The sequence below is a fragment of the Haliotis rubra genome, unplaced genomic scaffold (assembly GCF_003918875.1).
Source record: "Haliotis rubra isolate DU_JTF1 unplaced genomic scaffold, ASM391887v1 Scf179, whole genome shotgun sequence".
NCBI classification, from domain to species: Eukaryota; Metazoa; Mollusca; class Gastropoda; order Lepetellida; family Haliotidae; genus Haliotis; species Haliotis rubra.
In genome coordinates this window covers 201,057-229,006 of record NW_025765769.1, presented here as the reverse complement: position 1 = coordinate 229,006, position 27,950 = coordinate 201,057, and the positions used below count along the sequence as shown (strand labels likewise).

The window sequence follows — 27,950 nt, the reverse complement described above, 5'->3', positions numbered from 1 at the left end:
TAAAGGAGATCGTTGAAACTGACTTACAATAACATGATGTTTCAAGAGATGAGATCGTGTTCTACATTCAATACCAAGTTTTTGTGTAATCATAGAACAGTGGAGTATACAGAACACTAAACTGAAGAGTGAGTCACTTGTTTTACCCACATTGTTCCAGCCACAAAACATCAGGACATCAGACAAAGTCTCATACGCCTATGTGCAGAATCTAACACCAGTCATCGCATGACAAGTCAGCACTTTACCAATGACGCTGTCTCTGATAGCTATAGATGTCAGAACTCAATATGGTATAAAGTCTCTGCTCAAACAAATGATTCATCTTCTTACAGCCCTTGTGTTCTGAATGTGTTACTTCTGAGTACTGGGGAACTCAGGTTGAAGTACATAAACCTGTAGTAAATAAATCTTGTATATCTGGTGATTCACTCGGATGTCTTTCAATGTTTATGAACAAAAAAATATGTCAAATGTTTCTCAATAAATACCTGTACATTTAGTAAATGTGATATGCAGCTTTACGTAGGTAACATAGATATTATTAATCTGCACAGACTTTAAATCTCTCACACAAATGACGATTATATTGGCGCATCCAAGTCACAAACACACTAGCACTCCTATCACAAACAAATAGACCAGCTCTGTTGTCTTTCTCAGACCATTCCATTCCAGCCAAAGGGATGGCCATGTCACACATTGCCATGGCAACCAATTGTTCCAATCACTCCAGTTCTATAATGACATCTTCTTCATTGACTGTGTCCCCTGCCTTGAAGTGGACCTTCTTCACCTGAGCAATGAACAGAAACAGCTACAGTCAAAGCAAAAGGACAAAGTGTAAAGGTCAAATCAAGGTTGAAATGTTGTCTGTGAGAAAGCAGATGATCGGTCTGTCAGCTGGTTCTGCTTTCAGCTCCAATTCATGGTTTTCAAAAAACCCAACATGAACTACTCTTGATGCATTGTTAGATCTAGCTTTATACAACATTCAAAAGATTTACAATTATAATTAACTCAAAGCTGTAAAATAATGTTACTTTATGCTAAACAGTATAAACCGAAGAGTTCCTGGATAAATACTGACTTGAGAATCAATGTACAGAGTTGTCTCACCTTTGCAACCTTGGCAGCTACAAGACTGTTCTGCATCTTCATGGCCTCCAACACGCACACTTCCTGTCCCTCTGCCACCTGGGAAATATTCAATGGTTACATGGAAACCTGTATTGTACTGGTGGTATAAGTGTTTACGTACTGGTATGTACTTCGGCTTCAGATCATTCCGTAACAAAATTTGGTAGATCTGCATGGTCTTCATTACTGATAGGCTATATGTCATACAGTGTTTTTAAAATCTAGGCATGAATCTCTTCCTTTTTGACAAAGCTGCAACTATGCCGTTTAACTAAAAAAAAATTAAATAAGGACTACTGATCAGAAGTAAAACCCAATGGAGATCCTGAGCAGGCCACCATATTGTTTTCCTGTTTACATACCAATGGTCATCATCAGATCAATTTCTTTTATTTTTGAATTCTGAATATCCTACCCAAGATGCAATTTGGCACATTGAATCCTTGCGCTTCAAAGCAAAACATATTAGCACCTCTACACAAGGATATATTTTCTGAGCAAGTTCTTACCATGTCTCCATCTTGAACGGACACCGACTTGAGTACACCAGGCATGGGCGCCAAGATGACGGAACTTATGTCTACCTCCTTCTTCTCAGGCATCAGTTTGGTCAGATCAGACGCCAGGTCGTCGAGGACCGTGACAGGGAACTGTGGAAATATAATTTCAGTGGAACTATGCTTAATACCACCAAATAAGACCTCTTGCTTCAATATTATACTTCTCTGCATGAAAGTCTTTCTACACAGGGTTTCATCTACATGAGTGAGTTTAGTTTTACGCCGCTTTTAGCAATATTCCAGCAATATCACGGCTGGGGATACCAGAAATGGGCTTCACACATTGTACCCATGTGGGAATTGAACTCAGGTCTTCGGTGTGACGAGCTAACACTTTAACCACTAGGCTACCCCACATCTACATGAAAGACGCATGGATTTTTGTAGCCAATTAGAGGCCATCTTTCTTAAATGATTTGACCGAACCACATTTATAGGATATTTTTACAAAGGTAAACCCACAAAGAACACAAACAGTACTCCATTTTGGGTATGGATGCCATGATGCACAGAAATGACAGGGTGTAAAACAAACCCACAACGTCCTGAAAGCCCTAATTCTTTACATTCTGGACAGGACATGAACATGTGGACTCCTATTGTACTGAGAGTACTCAATTTCTGATAATGATTATGTATAATCAGCAAGATTTAACTTTACTTTCCAGTTGAAATTGGGGCGTTTGCTCATCAAGTTTAAAACCCCACAAGCTTTGATTCCCCACAAGGGTACAATGGTGTCTCCCACTGTGCTGGAAAATTGTTAAAAACAGCATAAAAGCATACTCACTCACTCACCACAAAGGACACAAATGGTTTAAAGTAGGGAAATGGCTCATCAAATTAACAGTGATGCATTAAAGTATGATTAACAGGGGGTTAACTACAAAACAGTTGCCCTACTCACCACGGTCCCATAGAATCTCAGCTTGTAGTTCCCGGCACCATCTCGGTGGGTCAACTGTGGAGGCATAATGTTCTAAGTTACATAATGTTCTAAGTTACACAATGTTCTAAGTTACATAATGTTCTAAGTTACACAATGTTCTAAGTTACACAATGTTCTAAGTTACATAATTTTCTAAGTTACACAATGTTCTAAATACATAATCTTCTAATGTTCTAAGTCACATAATGTTCTAAATACATAATGTTCTAAATACACAATGTTCTAAGTTACACAATGTTCTAAGTTACATAATGTTCTAAGTTACATAATGATCTAAGTTAGATAATGTTCTAAATTACATGAGCGAGATATTATCCAAGAACAAACACAGCTGAAGAGGACAAGGTAAATTTTTATGGATGCATCTCAATTCATATACTTGGCAAAATATGTTATGTCCATGGTATTCTTCCTTTGTTTTCATACTGAATAACATCGCTTATACAAGGGTTTTCTGTGCCTGTAAAAGGATGTATCTTCAAGTTCTCACAAGCACCGGCTTGTACCCTGTAATGCACCACATGGTGATTAAAGGTCTAAGTACACATCTGTTGAAGTTGTCAAGTCATCCAAACCTGTATGATGGCACCAACCTGAATGATCCTCTCCTCCCCGTTGATGGTCGTCTCGATGAGGGGGGAGGAGAAGGAGATGTTGCCAGAGACAGTCAATGTTTGGTCCCCGGTCTCCACGGTGAAGCTGCCATCTTCTTTCTGGCACACGCTGGTCGGGTACAATGTACCGCCAAGCTGAACATTGACATGCCATTTTTGAACTGTTTGCTTTACATTTGGGATCCTGAGGAAAAAACATGAGTTGTTTATGTACACTGCTAACACAAGAAGGATTTTACCTGACAGAACACATCTGGTCCTTTATGCTAAACATATTGGATGCAGAGTCTAAAGAGGCAACAGAAGACTATGAATCCGTTAACCTAATTCCACTGTAGCATGCATGATTAACATGAAGGACTATGTCTCTGGGTACATATGGCAGTCATTGACTGCTAAGTGAAAATCTAATTGTGGTTGATATTGTGAGCAACAATCTTTGTTAGTGAGTGAGTTTAGTTTTATGCCACTTTTAGCAATATTCCAGCAATATCACTGCAGGGGACACCAAAAAATGGGCTTCAAACCTTGTACCAATGTGGGTAATCGAGCCCAGGTCTTTAACCGCTAGGCTACCCCACTGCCCATTTGTATGATGACATGCCATTGACAAAGCTTGATCACCAGAATCATTTTGTAGCACTGGTTGTATACCCAGAGTCTCATGGTTTCATCAATCACTTAGTGGTTTCAACCACAGAATCTGTGTATGAAAGCATGCTCAGTGTCATAGCATGATTACATTCTTTGAAACACGCCACAAGTTTTCAGCTCCAAGATGTCTTGGTCGGTGAGACTTGGGACATGCTACTTGAATACCTAGGATCCTAAATGTTATTGTACATTCATAAATTCACAAATATTTGTTTTAAGCACCATGGAATATTTCCTATGTAACACTGACATTAAACCCACCTTGTCTGGTTCTTAAAGTTGCAGGTACGAATTTTATCTTTAGCATAAACAACTGCTGCCAAGGCTACAAGCTCATTCCTTTCTCCAGAGCTCAGCTGTTTTCCTGTAAAATGGAGAGTTAACATATTACATATAACTTATTGCATAACATTCATCAAGTTCTAACTGTGCTGGAAAAGGTATACCCCATGGAGAATGGAGAATGGAACTTATGGAGAATGAATAATGCAGTTAGTATTCTATACTTTACAGATACAGTAAATCCCCTCGTACCTGACAACAAGAGTTACATCCCTTGAAACCTGACAGCAAGAGTTACATCCCTTGGTACCTGGCATTTAAAGTTATATAGCTTCGTAACTGACATAACTGACATCAAGAGTTACATCCCTTGGTAACTGACATCAAGAGTTATAAATATACCTTGGCAACTGACATTAAAAGTTATATACCTTGGCAACTGACATTAAAAGCTATGTACCTTGGCAACTGACATTAATAGTTACGCCTCTTGGTGACATCAAGAGTTAAATACCTTGGGATTTGCCCTTATGCAGACATATACCTGGACTAAACACAATTTTCCAGATACTCACCTTGGAATCCATCAGGGTACACGTGGGGTAGGTAGTTGGTGCTGATGTCCCCCTTGACAAATCTGCCCTCCGTCAAGATGTCGCGCAGCAGGGGGATGTTGTGAGTCACACCTGCACAGATACGATCGTTAGTCACCTCACCCCAATCAAATCAACTGTACTTGTATCATGCCTCTCAACTCTGCTTCATAACAGAGTTAGAATCCTATTCATAACTGTCGGTCCTAACTGTCATAAAGTCCACATATTTCACTCTTTCTTAGTATTCACAACACGCAGCAAAGTGTAACGTGTTATTCCACATACTTCTCAGAGGTGGAAATACCGGTAACTTTAAAATTGCTAGTGTACTCCAGTACAGTGGCACATGTAAAATCACGTGCCCTGATAATGTTTCCATTATACCGGATGATTTTCTTGTTGATTTTTTAAATAAGCAACATGATGAACATTGGAAAGTCAACTGGACACCGGTACAGCATGATATACAAATTTGCTTGCCCGACAGAAAAAACCACTGGACTGGGACGTCGGGCAATGGGTTATTTCCACCCCTGCTTTCTGCACATAGAATTCAATAACTATACATATCAAAATGACATAGGAATGGACAAAGTATCATTTGCAAAATGGTTGCTGTGGTTGCTTACAACTCAAATATATCCACAGTCTTTGTGACAAACTGATACCTTCCATGTGTCCAGAAACCAGGGTCATTTATACCTTTTATCACATAAGAATCCAGAGCTTTTATCATTGATCTGAGTGCGTCATTTCTGGTAGGTCCGTAGGTCACCAGCTGGTTAGAAAACAACATAAATATGACTATTCACTGTTTTATTCAAGTGTTTTATCCTGCAGACCACTTTATTCATAATTATAATGAAAACACCATTGCAAACCTGCCTAAATTTAGCTACATAAAATTGCCAAATATTGGTGAAAATGCAACCTAATATGCATTAATATCAAGCCCTGCTGTCTTAAATGGGTCCAACTGCTTTGGGAATATGTGAATTATCTTGCTCCTTGAAAACTAATGTTTCAACCTACAGCTGACTAAACTCTGGGCCAATAATCTGCAATTCCTCACGCCATGGAAGATATCCTCATATTGTGCACTGGCAGGGTTGAAAACATAATTTATTACAGTCATTCCTTGCAATAACGCACTTTGTGATACCCTGGTTTCGGTTAAACCGCAGGGTAATACGTGGCTCTCATGAAAAAAAGTTCACAAGCGATTACACATTTTGTCATGAATGCAATTGTTAACCTGCTTTCTTACCTTACAGATCATTGGGTCGTAGTAGATGCTGATGTCACTCCCCTCCATCACACCACTGTCACAGCGAACCTACACAACACGCATAGTACAATCTGGACATTACCGTCTATTGGTTTGGAGCCAGCTTTTATTGAAAATCGAAACTAAAAATCTTTTCATGGGCGCATAATTTATTTACAATTATTTTGTGATTACTCAAAGTTTTGAGACAATTATCAATACTTTTTGTTTGTTTATTTGTTGTTTTATTCCGCACTCAGCAATATCCCACCTATGTGACAGTGGTCTGTAAATCTGGGTGAGGTGAGGTGAGGTCAGGTGAGGTGAGGTGAGGTGAGGTGAGGTGAGGTGAGGTGAAATTGGGTTTATCGTCGTGCTTGAGAATATTTCGCTCATATGACGACGTGCATGTGTGTGTATGTGTGGCTTCTTGTACTAGCCCAGACTGAAGTTGGTTTTATAGTGCTAGCCCACTGAGATACCATGCCGCAGTGAAGCATGAATACCCCACTCAGACACAGTATACTGACTCCGAGCCGACCAGTCCTTGTTGTACCCATTAATGCTGAGCGCCAGGCAGGGACCAACAAGTACCATATTTTAACGTCTTTTGGTATGACGAGGTCGGGGATCGAACCCGCAACCTTCCGCTCTCTGGGCGGACGCACTAACCACTACACCACGGAGGCGGATGGACCAGACAATCCAGTGATCAATATCATGAGCATCGATCTACAATTGGGATATGATGACATGTGTGAACCATGTGAGCGAGCCTGACCACCCGATCCCATAAGTCGCCTCTTACAACAAGTATGGGTTGCTGAGGACCAATTCTAACCCTGTTCTTCACGAGTTGTTGAAAAAACAGCTAAACAAGACGACATAACAGACTTCATTTCTCCACTTTTAAAACCTGGATCTTCATGAGTCAATGACATGTAAACACTTAAGTCTGGTTCAGATGGCTGAAAACATGAACAATAAGAATTCAACCAGCCAGGTCACACAGCTCCACCACATAATCTCTGTTACACTCCATGTGACAGACAGGACTTACCTGGGGAATGTGTAGAGGTTCCACGTATTTGGACAATCGACCGATAGATGGCATTCCAAAATTTTAAAAGGATCCTGAAATAAGGAGAATCTAAATTAAACGTGACCAAGGGCTACTTAGATGAGAAAATGTAACTGTGAAAAACATTGTGTTTTACACAGAATTTGAAAAACATCCTATGTTCTGAGATTTCAGGTGTAGACTAGAACTGGATCAGTCGTTATTTCATTTGCTGGTTTCTTTGGTTCATTGTTGACCAAATTCAGCAGTATTACAGCCCTATCACGCTGGCCATCATATCCAGTCAATGATATCACAAAGTACACCACATGAACGATAACACTGAAACAACCACTTCACGAGTCTGACCTACCTCTGAAAACAAAATGCTTATAATGAACTGACAAAGTCTGACCTACCTCTGCATACACTCTACATTCAAAGGACCAGCCATCTACAGGAATATCAGCCTGTGTGTGGTTCAGTTTATGACCTGGAAACAAAATGCTTATAATGAACTGACAAAGATATAACAAACTGTTTTTCTTGATCTCCGTCAGCTCCTGTGTACTTTAGTCAAAGCGTGTATAACAAAGCTCTGTTTAACGAATGAAAATTAGCGGTCAAGGATATAGGATACGGGAAACAGGATACGGAATGCAGGATACGGGAAACAGGATACGGAATGCAGGATACAGGATACAGGAGACACTAGTTACTAAAGATCTCTGCAATTTACATCCTGCATGAGTGTCACTTGGGTTTACAACACTTTCAAAAAGGAGGACACAGTTTCAGCTCTCAGATGAGATGAGAGTTACCTACCCTTTGCGACCCTCATCATCTGATGTACAATGTCAATGCCAGTGATGCATTCAGTGATTGGATGTTCCACTTGGAGCCGAGTGTTCATCTCAAGGAAATAGAAGTTCCGTGCAGAATCAACCAAGAACTCAACAGTCCCTGGACAATGAAAAACACTCATGTCAACATGTTGCAATAGTAAAATTTGGAAAGGACCTATACATATGTTGATTTTAAAAATGAATCTTAAAAAAAATATGAAAATGCAGATAACTTTCTAACATACAGTGAGTGAGTGAGTATGGCTTTATGCTGCTTTTAGCGATATTCTAGCAATATCATGGTGGGGAACACCAGAAATTGGCTTTACACATTGTACCCATGTTGGTAACCAGACAAGGATCTTCAGTGTGACAAGTGAACGCTTTAATCACTAGGCTACCCCACCGCCCCTCAAACATACCGTAACACTCAGGGGTATATTATAGGTTTCTGATTATATTGATGATGTTGATCAATATTGTGAATTAAGTTAAGATTTTAAGCCATATCGACAGTATTCCAGCTATATCATGAACAGTCCACTCCAGTGTCATGTGATGACACGCCATCAACCATGTGATTATGCATACTATGCATACTATGATACTGAAACACCAAATCGAGGGGCTATTTGGATAATCTTAAGTCATAAATAAGTTTATTGCATGTGCATATCCTCAAGTGCAAAGTGGTCAGAAAAAAGGTCATCAGTGACTCAAAAAAAAAATGCCAACACACACTGACAGAAAACATTTTTAAAGGAAGATAATTCAGTTGTGATACACTGGGCATACCACTAAAAATGTTTCCCTACACATGGAGACACAGAAATCGAGTGGAGAAAACTCACCTGCTGATGTATAGCCAACTTGTTTTGCCAGAGCTACAGCCTGTTCTCCCATAGCTTTCCTCATGGCTGAATCTAGAAATGTGCTTCAATGGAAAGAGAGTCGCAGTCATAAACATAACTCACAGAATATTTTGCAGAAATGCCAGCTTGGTGTAGAAATCTACCTATCTTGCAGAAAATCACTTTTGGTACAGAACTTGTGCACAATTTAGATTTGGCAGTCACTGAATTGATCTAGTACAACACTCCATTTTGCTCTTTATTGAAGGGTTTCTCATGGATGTCAGCAGTCTACCTGACAATATACTGGATTAAGCCAAGATAAGAATCTCTCACTTTAATAATTCAAGTATTGGACATTGGTACTTTTATCATTAAATTCATGCTCAACAGTATGTACAACAGTCCCTGTAATTCATTCACATTCAGACTGGCAATGGTCCAATTGATGCCAGTCTGTAGTATTCAAGGGTATTGTAAAGTACAAAAGGGATTAAGATATATAACAGCTGGTATAAACACTTTGTCCAAAATATGAGATTACCTACCTTGGGGCTTCCTCTATAACTTTCTGGTTCCTTCTCTGGATTGAGCACTCTCTTTCATTTAACCACAGAGCGTTTCCATGACGATCACACAACACCTGTTAACGAGGAACATGAAGATAATCAGGAAATTAAACTGAGAGTGAGCGAGTGAGGGGAGGTGAAAGTTGGTTTAACGTTGTGCTTGAGAATATTTCGCTCATATGACGACGTGCATGCGTGTGTATGGGTATGTGCGGCTGCTTGTACTAGCCCAGACTGAAGCTGGTTTTATAGTGCTAGCCAACTGAGATACCACGCCGCAGTGAAGCATGAATACCCCACTCAGACACATTATACTGACTCCGAGCCGACCAGTCCTTGTACCCATTAATGCCGAGCGCCAGGCAGGGACCAACAAATACCATATTTTAACGTCTTTTGGTATGACGCGGTCAGGGACCTTCTGCTCGCCGGGCGGACGCTCTAACCACTACACCACGGAGGCAGTCAGCGAGCGAGTGATGATCTGGGGCAAAACTGGTGCAGATATCAGGTGAAGATTTGTTTGTTTGTTGTTTAACGCCACACTCAGCAATATTTGATCTACAGGGCAGCAGTCTGTAAATAATCGAGTCTTGATCACACAATCTAGTGATCAACAGCACGAGCATCAGTCTATGCAATTGGGATACGATGACATGTGACCACCAGATCCCCTTATTCGCCTTGACAAGCACTGGTTGCTCCAGATCAATTCTAACCTAGGATCCACACATGGGGAGGTGATGTGAGGTTACATGGGGGACTCTGCTGTATAAGCTTAAACCATGGCAGAGTGTTACCTCAGTAAGATGCTATATGAAGTATTACAACAATTTAATAACAAACTGATCAGATGTATCACCTGCACTTCGATATGTCTTGGATTGTCAATGAACTTCTCGATAAGCATCCTGTCATCACCGAAGCTAGACTGAGCTTCCTGTGTAGATAACCGGAATGCTTGTCTGGGAAAGGAAACAAGAATGTGAAGAAAGGAAGGGGCATGTTATTACATGAAAAAACGTAGTTTTCAAAAGTTAACAAAGAAATCTGAAAGACCTTTGTGTAGTGTTCCTAAGTTGTTCAGAAGGGCATGTGTACTGAGTGCTTCCAAACTGAGTGAGTGAGCAAATATCTTACAAGTGACCTGAGTGAGGTCTCTTGAAATATGCATACATACCCTTCATGTACCAGTCCACCCACCTTCCAGGTCTCTTCATTCATTCCTCATATCCTCCCTACCCCACCCACCCACCTTCCAGGTCTCTTCATTCCATGCCACCCTCATATCCTCCCCCCTACCCCACCCACCTTCCAGGTCTCTCTTCATTCCATGCCACCTCATATCCTCCCTACCCCACCCACCTTCCAGGTCTCTTCTCCTGTATTCTCCTCCTGGCCATTCCTCATATCCTCCCCTCCCCTACCCCACCCACCTTCCAGGTCTCTTCATTCCATGCCACCCTCATATCCTCCCTACCCCACCCACCTTCCAGGTCTCTTCATCATTCCTCATATCCTCCCCTACTCCCTACCCCACCCACCTACCTGGTCTCTTCATCATTCCTCATATCCTCCCCTACTCCTACCCCACCCACCTTCCAAGGTCTCTTCATCATTCCTCATATCCTCCTCTACTCCCTACCCCACCAACCTACCTGGTCTCTTCATCATTCCTCATATCCTCCCCTACTCCCTGCCCCCCTACTCCCTGCCCCACCCACCTACCTGGTCTCTTCATCATTCCATGCCACCCTCATATCCTCCCTACCCCTGCCCCACCCACCTTCCAGGTCTCTTCATCATTCCTCATATCCTCCCCTGCCCCACCCACCTACCTGGACTCTTCATCATTCCATGCCACCCTCATATCCTCCTCCCCTACCCCACCCACCTTCCAGGTCTCTTCATTCCATGCCACCCTCATGTCTTCCCCTACCCCACCCACCTTCCAGGTCTCTTCATCATTCCTCATATCCTCCCCTACTCCCTACCCCACCCACCTACCTGGTCTCTTCATCATTCCTCTTATCCTCCCCTACTCCCTACCCCACCCACCTTCAAGGTCTCTTCATCATTCCTCATATCCTCCCCTACTCCCTACCCCACCTACCTTCAAGGTCTCTTCATCATTCCTCATATCCTCCCCTACTCCCTACCCCACCCACCTTCCAGGTCTCTTCATCATTCCTCATATCCTCCCCTACTCCCTACCCCACCAACCTACCTGGTCTCTTCATCATTCCTCATATCCTCCCCTACTCACTACCCCATTCCCCACCTACCTGGTCTCTTCATCATTCCTCATATCCTCCCCCTACTCCCTGCCCCACCCACCTACCTGGTCTCTTCATCATTCCATGCCAGCCTCATATCCTCCCTACTCCTGCCCCACCCACCTACCTGGTCTCTTCATCATTCCATGCCACCCTCATATCCTCCCCTACTCCCTGCCCCACCCACCACCTGGGTCTCCTACCTGGTCTCTTCCCATCATTCCATGCCACCCTCATCTTCATCATTCCTGCCACCCTCATGCCCTCTCTCCCCCCTGCCACCCACCCACCTACCTGGTCTCTTCATCATTCCATGCCACCCTCATGCCCTCCCCTACCCCACCCACCTACCTGGTCTCTTCATCATTCCATGCCACCCTCATGCCCTCCCCTACCCCACCCACCTACCTGGTCTCTTCATCATTCCATGCCACCCTCATGCCCTCCCCTACTCCCTACCCCACCCACCTACCTACCTGGTCTCTTCATCATTCCATGCCACCCTCATGCCCTCCCCTACCCCACCCACCTACCTGGTCTCTTCATCATTCCATGCCACCCTCATGCCCTCCCCTACTCCACCCACCTACCTGGTCTCTTCATCATTCCATGCCACCCTCATGCCCTCCCCTGCCCCACCCACCTACCTGGTCTCTTCATCATTCCATGCCACCCTCATGCCCTTGCCGCCACCACCGGCTGATGCCTTTATCATCACTGGATAGCCTGTAAAATAACAGTAAATAGTATGTAGTCAATAATTTCTTTCTTGTCTTAATAACACTTGACATGATAGTATGATCAATGAATCAGTGTGTATTTAAAATACATTCTCATCTCCCTGGGAAGTATACAACCCATGCTGTCATATAACCATCTCATTCCATCAGAGGCCCATCTTTGCTCGGCATTTCAAGCAAAGCCGTGCCGATGTTGACATGAAATGCTGCATTTCAGTGTTTCCGTGTTGGGCAACACTGAAGTCATACAATCCCCTCATTCACTCATTACCAAGGCATTCTATGATCACAACTTCTGGACATAATATGCACCGCCACACTCCACCATGACTACAATGACACTTGATAGAATTATGTTATGACACAACCATATTACTTATACATCTCCTCAAAACACTAACACACAATGAAGACATCTGTATAGTACTGTAGCTCACCTGGATTTACACAAACAAACTTAAATGTCAGAGAAGATAGAAACTTAACAAAAGTTACTGTAAGTACTGATAATGAATATTTTCCTAATTAATAATGAGGACCTTAAATAAAATCAAAATCCTAATGATCTAAACAAATTATTATGTTACAATTAGAAACATATTTTCCAGTGTTGAGCATAGTTTTCACTAGGGGTGTCACGATTCACTCTCACTTCGATTCGATACGATTATCGTTATAATTCGTTCAATTTGACAAAGTCAAATTTGTTGTAATATCAGTTTAATTTGGCAAAGTTTGGAAAATTGGCACAATGCACAATTAGAACACTGTTGTGAACAAATACTCACTGAACACATAACATTAAGTTTCAGTCACAAACTCTGGTGTCAAGTGTTCATTGTGACTGTAATGTCACTGCAAGTGGAATGATCATGTTCTGTGCAAGGAATTTTCACTTGAAAGACATGCCCTCTGGGCACTTACAATGTCTCTGGCAGTGGAGAATACCCTCTCACTGTCCACACTTGTAGCAGCGAATTTTCAACATAATTTCTTACGATTTCAGGTGAAATAAACTCTCAATATTAGAAAGTAAGTGATACTTTATGAATCGAATCGAAATGGATGCATTTGAAATCAAGTCGAATCGTACATCTATCGATTCGATTTTCGATGAACCGAACCGAATCGTGTCACCCCTAGTTTTCACAAACATCGGATTGAAACCCATAGCATGTCCTCATTGGTAAAAAAGGAACATGTGAAAAATCTGCAAAACTTTTGACCTAACAAACATGCCACACAACTTCGAGTCAGGTGGCATAAAAATCTTTTCCATAATGAGAAACATCACAAAAAATATTCACATCTTTCATAATGAAATCCTAAACTCACCTATTTCATTGGCAAGAGTGACGCAGTGATCAGCATCCTTCACCACACCATCGTGACCAGGAATCATGTTGACACCAGCCTTCGCTGCGATGCGTTTACTTTCAATCTTATCACCCATTGCATGAATAGCTTCACTGTTTGGCCCGACAAACTCAACACCGATGTCAGCCTACAATATATCATGGCTGTTAGTAACAGTACCGATCTCATTCTAAAACATAACATGATTGTCAGTAACAGAACTGATCTCAAATAAAAACATACTATGACTGTTAGTGAGTGAGTTAATTCTAACGTGGCATCGACATTGTTTCAGCCATGTAGCGACAAGACCAAGTTTACACATATACACAAATGATTGTTGGTAACCGTACCTATCTCAATCTAAAACATGACATGACTGTCCATATTACCGATGCACAGAGGAATCAATACTGACGTTTTCACATTCCACAAGGTTTTTATCAGCTAATAAAATCTGGACCAGCATTAGCCAGATTCAGCTTTCAGACCAAAACAAGTTTGAAATTTGGAACTTCTCTCCGGTGATTGTTTGACATACAAATACCAGTACAGTATGTTTTAAAACATGACACTGACTTAATCTCAATTTTCAGCTAGATCACTTCACTTTCAAAAGATGTCAATGATATACAACATTTAGAGCGAGTGAGTGCATTTAATTTAAGCCGCTTTTAGCAATATTCCAGCAATATCATGGCAGGGGTCTTAAGAAATGGGCTTCACATATTGTACCCATGTGGGGAATCGAATCTGGACCTTTGGCGCGACGAGCGAAAGTTGTAACCACTAGGCTACCCCAACGTAATTTTTTTTTAGAAAAACACACTAAACCAACATACATCCATACGCAAGTTTCAAGAATATGCTTATCACACACCAGTTTGGCTGCAAACACAGTATTTTCAGACAAGAACCCATATCCTGGATGAACCTGGAAGGAAAATGATAATGTTACAATGTGCTTCAGATGCCTGGACCAGGAACATGTAAACATCAGGCCTTGACATAGTTTCTGTACCACACACTTTCACACCATTTACTTAACAAAACTTTGATGATGTCAGACAATAACCATAATACCATAGTTTGGGTGGTGAGTGGGTGTGGGTGATGGTGTGTGTGTGTGTGTGTCGCGTGTGTGTGATGGTGTGTGTTGGTGTTGTTGTTGGTGTGATTGTGGGTGATGGTGATGGTGATTGTGATTGTGTGGGTGATGGTGATTGTGTGAGTGAGGGTGAGGGGTTGGGGGGGTGATGGTGTGGGTGTGTGTGAGAGTGAGGTTGTGGATGTGGGTGTGGGTGTGGGTGAGGCTGTGGATGTGTGTGGATGTGTGTGTGTGTGAGTGTGAGAGAGGGGGCGAGGGTGAGGGTGAGGTCGCGGGTGAAGGTGGAGTGAGGACAAGGGTTGGGATGGGGATGGGGTGTGGGTGAAAGTGAGGGTGAGAGAGAGGGGGTATGGATGGGGGTTGAGGACAAGGTATGGGGGATGGGGGTGAGGGTGAGAGAGGGAACAGGGTGAGGGGGGGGGAGAGGGGAAGAATAAGGGTATTAGGGTGAGGGTGAGGGTGGGGTGAGGGTGAAAGTGAGAGGGCGAAGGCGAGGGGAGGGTGAGGGTGAGGGTGAGGGTGAGGGGATTGGGATGATGATGGGAATGGGGGTGAGAGTGAACATTTAGTTTTCTCAATGTGTGTGCGTGTTCACTTCCAAAAGAATCACAAATCAGATAAAGCCGATACAGTGGTAAATAGTGTGAGTGAGTTTAATTTTATGCCACACTCAGCAAAACTCCAACTATATGATGGCAGTCTGTAAATAATTTAGCCTGGACCAGACAATCCAGGGATCAACATCATGAACATCGATCTGCGCAATTGGGATACAATGACATGTGTCAACCCAGTCAGCTGAGACTGACCACCAAATCCCGTTAGTCGCCTCTTACAACAAGTATGGGTTACTGAAGATCAATTCTAACCCGGACCTTCATGGGTCAGTGGTAAATAGAGACTGATTTCAGCTTATGGAAACATGCAAAGAAAACAACACGAGTCCTTGAAGTGAAAACACACACACAGATGTATTTTGTGTGATAAAATCAATGAGACATCGTTAGATTGCACTATTTCGCAATGTCACTTAAGGGTCACAGGAAATGATACTTCAGTGTTGAGTATGGCTTCCATTAGCAGCCACTTTGGTGTCATCAGAACACACAACACCTGTCACCTGATTGTCATTCCTGTCAGGACAAACTGACAGTAACAACCTCTTGTCCGCAAGCTATTGTATTGTGAACTGTTACCCAACAGGTGAATCAGCCATATACTGTTTGGAGTTGTTAAAATACATATAGTCTTTGCATGAGGTAGAGTCATGGTACCTCCATTACAAGTGTCATCACTATACTCAGTTCCGGAAGAAACGCATAAGACTGTGATACAGTGCTGAATAAAGAGGTTGATGTCAGCTTATGAAAACGTGCAAAGAAATCATTGTGAGTCCTTAAACTGAACTCACAAATGATCTCTATTCATAACCAGACATGTTCTGTTATAATGTAAATAATCATTGGAATTTACATTTAAGTGACGTGTATAATAACAATAATAATAATGCGAATTTTTGTGCCTAGAATCCAACACGATGCTGCTCTCTGGCGTTACGGAATTGTACTTTCAAAGCTGCTACTAAGAGCTAAGAGCGACCGTATAGGTCCATACATCCGCTTTTCAGGTACCCATTTTGAGCAGCTGGGTGGACTGAGTGCAATGTGGACGAAGTGCCTTGCCCAGGGACACAACACAGTATGAGACCCAGGTCACAAATTTTGGTGTCTCCACTGTGGTATCACCAGAACTCACAAATGACGAGAATGACTATCTGTGCTTCAAACACACACCACTTCGACTCGATCTATATCTAGTTTCATGTAATTGTAAACATTCATAACAATGACGACTCTTTAGCAATTCTTATGGAAATGTTCTATAACAGGTTTGTCATTCTTCTGTAATGTTATTGAGTATAAGAAAGAATTCAACATTTTCAAAATTAAGACTTTGGGGGAGAAGGGGAAATGTGCATCTCTCAAAATAGTCCCTAATGAAGATGGAAGACAGAGATGATAGAGTTTAGTGAAAAACACTTTATCGCTGTAGTACCAGTCATGGCAGGGGGACTTTGTACCCATGTGGGTAAGAATTCTGTCACCCAACACCACTAGGTAGCCCAACCTTGATTTTCAAACAATCAGACTGAAGAACACACTTTGCATTCTAAAATAAACAACAAGATGGTATGTAAAGGGTGAACTAGAAATACTAATCGTTTCTCAGATTACTTCTGACAAACCACCTCACATACTACAAATATAATTTAAAAACATTGGCAGCTTTATAATTCACACTAGTCTGCTGGCCGGAGACAACCAAAATGTGGCGAGGACAACAAGTGATAGTAGGTTGCCTGCTGTGACATTAGAGGTCTGTGTTTCTCTCAGATCTCATGCTCTGTCTTTACTGCAAATCGTTCCAGCAGGACCAGCTACAAGTGAGTCAGTTTACTTCTACGCCAATTTTAGCAATATTCCAGCAATATCACGGCGGGGGGCATTGAAAATAGCTTCACACATTGTACCCATGTGGGGAATCAAACCCTAGTCTTCAGAGTGGCGAGTGAACACTTTAACCCCGAGGCTACCCCACTGCCCTTCAAAACCTAGCTACAAACCCTGAAGGCTAGTGAAATAGTTTTGAAGTACAGTCAAACACTGATGTGTCAAACATATGGGGTTTTTGTGAAGTACAAGCTCATTCCCTACATATTTCTTTCTGTTCATCATTTTTTTGTATTGAACCTTGGATAACTCAAATAATTTACTTAAGTGCCTTTAACTTTGGCATGATGGTGTTTGACTGAAACTGCATTAACTAATCTAGGAAACCAAATTTCTTAGGCAGCTTTGCCCATTGTTCACCATACCAAAACAAAGTTCCTGGAAATTGAAATTCATAATTATTGAGAAGAGTTAGTTGTGTATGCATTCTGGGATTCTATAAACTCCTGTGCCTAATGAGTGAGTTTTGGTAAATATATTCTGAGATGTCTCCAGCAGTTGACTCACCGCCTGGGCGCCAGTGTCCTTGACAGCCTGTAGGATGACGTCCATGTTGAGGTAACTCTTGCTGGTGGGCGCTGGACCAATGCACACCGCTTCATCCGCCATTCTCGTGTGGACCTGCATGCAAGAAGTAGTCATTGTATTGTATGTTTGTTATGATGGTCAGTATTGTTCCAGTTACTGTATATAACATAATAATCACCTCAGGTTCACAGACAATTGAGTGCAGCTTTCAAAACTGTAAACAATGACATAGATTTGTTGCTATTGATCAAACTTAGTTCAGACATGGTTGAACCCAAGATATTTTATGACAGTTACTGGAACCAGACAATTTAATACCAATTCCAGGCAGATGTTTTCTGTAACAAACTCTGTAAAATACACAAGAAAATACAGACAATTATATAATTTTCAGTTTCGGTATTGGATGCTCAAAAAAGAACAGACTGGTCTTGGAATGACCATGGTGATTATTTGAGTAGGGTATTTCATATGGTAAATACGGTATATCTTGTTGGCCCTGAAACAATAGTCTGGAGCATACAATTAGTGGTTGACATTATGGGCAACGACTAATATTAGTGAGGCATGATGACACACTGGCATCTGGAACAATCATGTTCCAATTCCAGTACTTTGTTCAAGTGAGTGATTGTGTGAGTTTTATTAAAATCTAAATATTTTAGATATTTAAATACTTACCTTACCATAGGTCTTATGCATATTACCTCAAGCTCCGCTTAAAGAGATCAGACAGTCGTTGATTCGCCATTCTGTAGAACGGCCACCTCGTGTATCGACGAGTGTACAGGCAACGGAAGTGACGTGATCTCCCCTCCCGAGCAAGCGCGGTCCATCCAAAATCACTTTTACTGACCAGGTCCGAAGAGCCCAGAGAGGGGAGGAGCATCCAGCGTTGGGAGGGAGTTACCGCCCTATGGTAAGGTAAGTATTTAAATATCTAAAATATTTAGATTTTAATAAATTTTTAACTTACCTTACCATAGGTCTTATGCATATGGATTCGACAGTAGGACGGCGGTGTCGGGCTCCAGAGGACCGTCCCACGAAAAACCCACATGCCAAGGGAAAACCAGAAGAAACTACTGAATCGCCAGACTGTCATGGGGGGAGGCCTGGAACAGGAGACAGATAGTAACTAAAGGCAACCCTAAGGAAAACAAATACACCCAGAGTGTAAGTTAACCTGAAGACCAAAAGGTAAGAAGAAGTAGTTACCTAATGGGCGGTAGGATGGGTGAGTTGCTGAGCAACCACCAGTGGACCAAACGATTGAAGACCTTCCACGTCCCTCGGCGGCCAAATCCCATGAGGTAATGACTAGCGAAGACAGTAGAGGACTTCCAAAACAACCCTCCATGATGGCTGGAGCGGTGCAGTTTCTGTGGAGAGCCATGGTGGATGCCAGAGCCCTAATCTCATGCGGATTAGTGGCTGTAGGATGAGGCAGATCTTGCGCATCGTGGGGCGGTCAGGATGGTAGTACGGAGCCAGAAGATGCAAAGCGTATTCTTATTAACTTCACCTTTGGCCACAGAAGACAGCGGGATGAACAGTCTCTTACTGAGACTGCCTCCTGGAAGATGACTTGGCAATATAAATCTTAAGTGCCCTCACGGGACAAAGCAGCTGTTCCTCAGCCGTGAGGTCCTAGAATGGAAGACAAAGGAGGGATGGAGAAGATCCTATCCGGTTGTCCTGGCAGCTGGTTCTTGGCCACGAAATCCCAAAGCAGTCCGAGATGAACAAGACCATGCCGTGACTGCTCAAAGCGCACCCTGGTGACATCCAATGCGTGGATCTCACTAACCCTAGCTGCTGTGGCCAGGGCCAAGAGAAAGGCTGTCTTCCTGGAGAGGTTCTCAAAAGAAGCCGTGTCCAAGGGCTCATAAGGGGACCTCTCAGATGACGAAGAACGGCGTTTAGGTCCCAAGCGGAGGGACGGAGCTTTGCCTTCTGGTCCTCCAGCTTAAAGCGCTTTGAGGGCGGCGATGAGTTCTGGCACCTTGGAAATCTTTTTTGTCGCGACTTGACCGCCAGAAGCGGAGTTAAGAGCCGATAAATAAGTTCCTATAGTGTTGCCCTTGAGACGCCGGGACTTCCGAAGAAAGAGAAGGAACTCTGCTATAAACTGAGGAGAAGCATTCAACGGGTCCTTGGACTTCTGTGCACAAAACTTCTCAAAAGAAACCCACTTATCATCATAGAGTGATCTTGTGGAGACTCGATGAGCACGAGCAATAACCTTGGCGACACTCGTGGAGAAGCCCTTGGCCTTCAGCGCCTTTTGCAGATGATCCAACCGCACAGATGAAACCGAGTCGGATCGGGATGCCACTGTCGACTGTGGGGATGCCTGAGCAGGTGAGGCCAGTCTGGTAACTGTTGCGGACTTCTTTCGGCGAGACGGCGCAGATCTGGGAACCAGGTTCTGGCTGGCCACCAAGGCGCGACCAAAAGCAGACGAATCGTCTCTGTCCGCTTGACCTTTGCTATTACCGCTGGCAACAGAACTGGTGGTGGAAAGGCGTACGCCCAGACCCTCCCACGACAAGGACATGGCGTCGACCGCCCATGCCGCTGGATCTGGAATCGGAGACACGTACAACGGCAGCTGTGTGTTGAAGCGAGTCGCAAACAGGTCGATCAGAGGGCGGCCGTGACTGTGACAAAGAAGTTTGAATGCTTCTGGATGTAGCATCCACTCTGTTGGAGACGGTTTGCCCGGCCTTGAGAGAGCGTCTGCCAAAACGTTCTTGCACCCTTGGATGTGTCGGGCTCTGGCACTGATGCCATTGTTGTCCAGGAGACTGGCCAGCTGGAACGTCTGCTCCAACAACTGTTTGGACCTGGTCGTTCCCTGATTGTGAATCAACCACACCACCGTGGAATTGTCCGACGCTATCAGGAGCCTGGTGTTCCGCAACAGAGGCACCCAGTGTCGAACCGCTAAAATGACTGCTTGCAGCTCCAAGTTGTTGATGTGCCATCCTAGCTCGGTGCCTGACCACAGCCCAGAGGTGGTCTGGTCGTTGAGGTGAGCACCCCAACCTTGAAGAGACGCATCTACGAACAGTTTCGTGATGCGTGAACAAACTCTGTCAAGGAGACTCCTGCGCCAGGCGTTCGACTCGACAGTCCACCAACGGAGGTAAGCGTTGAGATGCAGGGGCAAAAGGAACCTCAACTGAAGGTCGTCCGCCTGGATGTAAGGCAACAGGAAGCTGTAGCGGCGAAGCATCAAAGCGACCTCTGGCGTCAAGTCCTGGGCTGAGGTGAGGAGACCTAAGAGGGACTGCCACTCCCTGAGCACGAGCGGCTGGGATAGACCTCGGTTGGCGAAACTGACAATCTTTCTCCAGCGATCTAGCGGAATCCTGACAAGGTCGCAATGTGTCAGGAAGAAGCCTCCTATAAACGTTAGTTCCTGGGACGGCTCCAGGTGGGATTTGTCTATGTTGATAATCCATCCCAGTTGCTGCAAGAGAAGAATGGCAAAGTGCATCTGTTTGCGAAGCAACTGAGGGTCGAGGTGGTTCATGAGACAGTCGTCTATATAAGGGTCGAAGTCGATGCCCCTGAGATGGAGGAACCGGGTGATCGGCGAGGTAATCCGAGTAAAAAGCCACGGGGCCGTGGAAATTCCAAATGGAAGCACTTTCCACTGGTAGTGGGACCCGTTGAAAAAGAACCTCAGGTACTTTCTGTGACGGTGGTAAATGGGCACATGCAGGTAGGCATCCTGAAGGTCGAGGCTGGCCAACCAGACCCTGGGTTTCCCTGAGTCCTTCTTGGGAACCAGGAAGATTGGTGAGTAGAACCCCGGGGACTGTCGGGGGTCTAGCACTGTCTCTATAGCTTGTTTGCGTAACAGAGTGTGGATGCTGTCTGCTAGCAGTAACTGTTGGTCTGGAGCATACACACGTGACTGGGGCGTTGAAGTCAGAGGCGGCGACACGGCGATTGGCAGCTTGTAACAGGTCCTGAGAATGTTGGTGATAAACGGGTCTTCCAGGATTGTCCAATTGGGCCAGAAGATCCCCAGTCTCCCGCCTACTGGAGTAGGACGAACCGGCACGACTGGGGGCGGGAGGTCCCAGTCGTGTTGGGTCGCAACTTCAGCGACCGAAGTAAGAGCGCCTCCCCCTACCCCTGCCGGGCGTCGAAGGGGGGTCTCGGGGACGATCCTGCTGACGGCGCTGAAAAACAGGTTCGGATCTGCCACGGCCACGTCCTCTGCCAGAGGCGTCGCGGACGGAGTCTCTTCTCGGGACGTAACGGCGCTTCCCTCTACCCCTTGCAGATGATCTGCCACGAAGGCGAACTCAATTCTTCGAACGTGACAAAGAAACCTCCGTATTGGTAAGCTCTGCGTGTTCCTTATACACCTCCGAATGCCGTCATTAAAGAGGAAAACGACGCTAAAAGGGGCTCTTAACAGTTTCCTTTTAAACTCTTCCTGCCAAGAACAGGGCTCCAGGAAACCCATCCGCCGAACAACCGTTGTCATGGCCAGAGCCGCCCGGAGGTGCGCCAGCAAATCATGCAACACCTTGCCCTGCCATTGAAACAGGGTGGTAAGATGTTCTAACCTTGACGTGTTGTCTTCCGTCAAATCCCAAGCAGCAGCCGAGGTTGCCGAGGCCAACGCTGATACCGGCTTCAACATCCGCTTGAGTTCTGCATCAATGGCCAACATCTTGGAGTCCTGCACTCGGTAAGATGTCTGTGGGGAAGCCGATAAGCGCTTGAGGGACTCATCATGAGCAGCGCCTCCATCGGCAAAATCCAAACTATGAATCTTGTAGTCCCCTTTGCGTGACTTAGGAGCCTTAATAGTGGTATTGAGAGACAAAGTAACAAAATCAGCGTCCAAAGAAGCCACAGCATCGGCCACCATCGGGTGAGGTGGGAGGAGTAACTCCGGAGAAGACCGAATAGCCTTCGGGTCGGCCGAACCTGAAGAGGGAGAAGGACAATCCGGCAGTCTGTCGGCAATCCAGTCGAACACAGCAGAGAGAGGGAGGTAGGTGCCCCCATCATCATCATCCTCTTGCAACATTTCCTCATTATAATCGGGAGAAAAATAGCGCTCCTCAGTGTCCTCCCAGGACACGGTAGGAGCAGTAAATCGTTGACCGAAGCAGCAGGTTTCCGGTGGGCGCTACCGATGACAACTGAGAAGCAGCACTCAAAGTAACTGTCGGGGAGCGTGGGCGTCGCGGCGTGGCGAACAGGAGGTGACCTTGAACGGGACGACGGTATCGCCTACCACGATCGGTGACCGTGAGCGCCTCTCCCTATCCTTGGAACGTACGGGAGAGCGAGACCTTGAGTCAGACCGACGACGGCGAAGAGAAGTATCCGAACTAAGACGAGGACTCCTAGACCGATGATGCTGCCGAGGAGACCTGGAACGAGATCGTCGAGAACGATGGGAACGCTCGGCGTCCTGACGTCGGGAACGCTCTTCCATTAACTGACGTTGTAGGTCCTCCTCTCTAGACACTGTAGCCTTCCTGGGGATACGGTAGTCTGCCAAAGGTGTCGGAGTTGGCGCTGGCGCTGTACAGGCGTTGGCGTCAGTACATGGCGTCGGCGTCGGCATAGGCGCCGGCGTCCGCATGGGCGTCGGCGTAGGCATCGACGTTGGTTGAAGCAACAAGTCAGCAACGGGAGAATCAAGTGCCACAGGCGTCGGCGCAGGAACAAAGCTAGGCAACGGCGCTGGAACGGTGCTAGCTTGGGCTCCGGCAGCTGCCGGCAAAAGGAGCGTCCGAAGCAACTTCTGAACCTCCGGATGCGACAAAGCGTCCGGGTGGGATAGGTCAACAAAAGCGCCAGACGGCCGGCAGCTTCAGAAGCGCCAGCAAACGAGGCGCAGGGTGGACGGCTGATCTATCACCGGAGAAGAGCGTCCGACCGGCGTACGAGGGGGAGAAGACCGGGAGTCCACAGAGGAAACAGGGGAAGACATTCTCCTCTTCCGTTGTGACAAGCGTTTCTTCTTGGCGCTGAGGTAGGCCTTGAAATCTGCGCCGGACAGCTGAGTACAAAAGTGACAGCGCTCGTCAATGGAACAGGCAACAGTCGCACAGTCTGGGCACCAGGGGTGTGGGTCCTTGGCAGACTTCTGCACCTTGCAGATGCAACAAAACTGCCGGGTCATGCACACAAAAAGCTGTAACACACAAATGTGAAACGTAAAAACATAGAAACATAACCCCTGCAGACGAAAAAAATGGAAGCACCCCTACAACAAGAATGGGCACGCCCAAGTAAGTGGGACAGTCGTGTAAACAACCAAGATGGCTGCCCCCACACTGAGCCGAAAAAAGCGTGAAAACACACACAAATTAGGCAAGAAATAAGAAGGTACACATAAACAAGCATGAAACAAAAGGTGGAAGAACCCTAGAGGTATCAAAACACCCAAACATGCCACGTGGAAAAACTCGGAACGTGGGGACACACCCCAACCCGAAGTGAAGAAAAAAACACAAAAAACGAGGCAGCCAGGTAAGTGAAGTTACTTGTAAATTATGTTCTTCACCCACAGAGAAGAGACATAAGATAGAAAACATACATACCAATAACTTTAATATCTGAAAACTATTAGTAAGTGTCTGAAAACTTAGCGAAACAAAAACGTCTGACAAGCAAGACGCTTGAAGTAAAAGTGATTTTGGATGGACCGCGCTTGCGCGGGAGGGGAGATCACGTCACTTCCGTTGCCTGTACACTCGTCGATACACGAGGTGGCCGTTCTACAGAATGGCGAATCAACGACTGTCTGATCTCTTTAAGCGGAGCTTGAGGTAATATGCATAAGACCTATGGTAAGGTAAGTTAAAAATTAGTTTTATGGTGCACTTAGCAATATTCCAGTTATATGGCGGTGGTCTGTAAATAATCGAGTCTGGACCAGACAATCCAGTGATCAACAGCATGAGCTTCGATCAACGCAACTGGGATACGATGACATGTGTCAAAAAAGTAAGCGAGCCGGACCACCCGATCCTGTTAGTCGCCACTTACGACAAGCATGGGTTACTGAAGATCAATTCTAACCTGGATCTTCACGGGTCTACTTTGTTTGAAGGTGTTGTATGTGAGTGAGGAACTCGACACTGATTATGGTGTGTTATGTTTATACTCACAGCCAAGGAGTCAACATCACTGTGGACGGCAACTGTCTTGATGCCGAGACGTCTACAGGTGTTGATAACTCGACATGCTATCTCACCTCGATTTGCAATGAGAACTTTGTCAAATTTCTGCAAAAAAAGACAAAACATACATTCACACATCACTTTTAAACCCAAATGTTCAAAGTGAGACATGAGAGAGTGACTTACAATGAATGATGCTTACAGACCCAGGGCTTTTATTTTCGAAGCTCTCTTAGAGCTGAGATAATCGTAAGTTAATGTTGATGTATGGCACTTATGACCATCTTATCGCTAAGAGAACTTCGAAAATAAAAGACCTGGGTCTGTGAAATAGAATAATATACTGGTGATCAGTAGATCCTTGCGTGACTTTGCAAATTGTAACCCCTTTCAGTTTCAGAATGCATATAATTATTGATATACTGCAAAAGAGTTTCCATGATACACATAACCATACATATACCTGCAGTGCTATGTGAGTGAGTGAGGTCAACACAAACTTTATTTTTTTCCGTCGGAAATCTGGTTCTGTGAATATAATGGAGTGCCCCTTTGGACACAATACATACAGTGAAACCTGCCAACACCAGCACCTGTCAAATACTGCATAAAATTTTGGTCCCGCCATTTTACGACACTATGATCATTAAAACATTGTCTAAACCAGCACCTGTCTATTCAATATTCCGACACGACTTTCCTGTCTCAAGCGATTTTAAATGTAATCAACACTGTTATGGGTATGAGCAGCTTAACCAAGGACTCATAATCCAATACACTCCTCTCGGCACGCTAGATAATCAGGAAGTAGTGATTGGGTAGTGATTCAAACGCTCGTAGGATTATCGCAGTTATGCTTTAATAACACTGGGGGATTGCATTATGCACATGAACTGGTCACAGTCCTTGATGCTGTCAACTGGATTTCAACATTGTTTTAATTTGTGGCACAATTACAAAAGATCAAAGGCATTATAGAAATAAAAAAATTGACGAGTGCAAATGACAGCCATGTTGGAAAATGATCGTCACTGTCTAATCCGGCATTTTATTTCAGTCCCGGGGGGTGCCGGTTTAGACAGGTTTCACTGTAGTTTCTTTGTATTAGATGCACGTGTTCTGTGTCCTGACTGACTGACTGAGTTTGCTTTTACGCCGCTTTTAGCAATATTCCAGCAACATCACGGCGGGGGACACAAGAAATGGGCTTCACACATTGTGCCCATGTGGGGATTCGAACCCGGGTCTTCGGCGTGACGAGCCAACGCTTTAACCATTAGGCTACCCCACCACGCCCCGTAGTTTCAATGGAAGAAATATATAAGGATTCATAATTGGGCAACCAGACAACAGTGAATGCACCATGAAATAAGCTTGACTGTTGGTCATGGACTCATACTACTTACAGATTCTTTTGGATCCGACTTTTCATTCCAGTAAAGTTCCCTCTGTAGAGGTACAGTGGTGTACAGGGTCCTCTGGGATAAACATAGCCAGCTCTGAAATGACAACCACACAAACACATGAGAGAAGTATATTGACATGGCACTGTGACTCACTTGAATATGTCACCAACATTTTAAATGGCTAGCAAAGACAGTAATTTCACAAAACTTACTGATATTATTGATCTTGTGTTTTCTAGTCACTGTTTTACACCATTCTCAGGCAGATTACTTCACTTTCCTTTAAGTTGGCCCACTAAAGAGAAAATTAGACATGTATGTTGAAAGAATTATTTATCAGTTTTGTAAATGTATTAGATATCTAAGCATAATTTTCAAAATGGCAAACACTGGGAGCACCTTTACAGTACAGCACACCTTGTGCAGATTCAGCCGTAGGTCACATGTCAAGCAGTCAGTTTATAAATCTGTCAGACACAAACCCGCAACCTTCAGATTATTAGTCCAACAGCTAATCCACAGCCAAAATTGTCAACATAAAATCATTTCATTGTGTACTATAGATGATATTGTGAAAAAAAAATACCCCACAAAAGCTTTGGCACACGTCCTATATATTACACAAGACTCTTGTCTTTCTAATTGATTTCATTACAAAAACAGAGAATAAAGAACTAACTCATTTATTACAAAAGATGTAACATGCTGATTGTGCCAACATATTTCATTGTCTACAATGCTTTTGACAAACATGAAGAGATATTAAGTTCTCAAACTGGCATTTCTTCATTATAATTTACCATTACTCTACATTCAGTCTAGTCACAAGGATATTTCTAGGATTCCCTTACACAAAGAGCATTTTCTGCACCATGATATTGTGTAAATACAAGCATCTCCTGTAATTATATATAAAACATGCTTACAACATGTTAAAGGTGGAATTTCCAATATAACGTTTTAAGAAGTCAAATTTATCTTTGTATCTTATCATTTATTGAAATAATATTTAACTACTTGACATGTCACTCTTATGGCTCTGGTGCACCTTTATGCCCTGGTGTGCATCTTGTAATAATAAAATAAACATAAAAACAATTACGGGTCTGTGGTAGTTTGTCACTGTTAGTGGCTAATTTATCCATCTGCAGAAATCGACCATTGCAAGTTCCTTTGCAGTCTTTTGAATATGACAGCATGGACCAATGATGTCACGATCCAAATTCCAGAGAGCGATTGCATTGACAAATAAGGCCCTGTATTTCAATGACATTGTCACAGGTGCTTGTAGACCACAAACAAGAGTGTGCTTTGAACAAGTAAATGCAATTCTATGCAGAGTGGTCTCTACAAGTTTTCTCTTTGGGAAGGCAGGCTACTTACCAGATTGGCACAACTGGCAGCTCGTCTTTGCACGAACTGCATTTGTGCAACACAACAGTGTCCCCTTGCCGCAATGGAAGACGC

At 44.0% G+C, this 27,950-nt stretch overlaps 1 protein-coding gene across 1 annotated transcript; it reads right to left on the bottom strand.

Annotated features, from left to right (window-relative positions):
• Window positions 1-59: 59 nt before the first annotated feature.
• Window positions 60-27,950, bottom strand: LOC124273260 (propionyl-CoA carboxylase alpha chain, mitochondrial-like). The gene is given in 23 exon segments (XM_046708475.1): window positions 60-796; window positions 1,120-1,197; window positions 1,650-1,790; window positions 2,608-2,661; window positions 3,243-3,447; window positions 4,179-4,281; window positions 4,775-4,885; window positions 5,498-5,573; window positions 6,063-6,131; window positions 7,123-7,184; window positions 7,187-7,196; window positions 7,542-7,615; window positions 7,948-8,085; window positions 8,819-8,901; window positions 9,367-9,461; window positions 10,250-10,352; window positions 12,311-12,389; window positions 13,739-13,907; window positions 14,640-14,693; window positions 17,885-17,998; window positions 25,066-25,182; window positions 26,484-26,576; window positions 27,867-27,950. Coding segments are annotated over 23 exon segments (2,139 nt in total). The 5' UTR covers window positions 27,909-27,950; the 3' UTR covers window positions 60-727.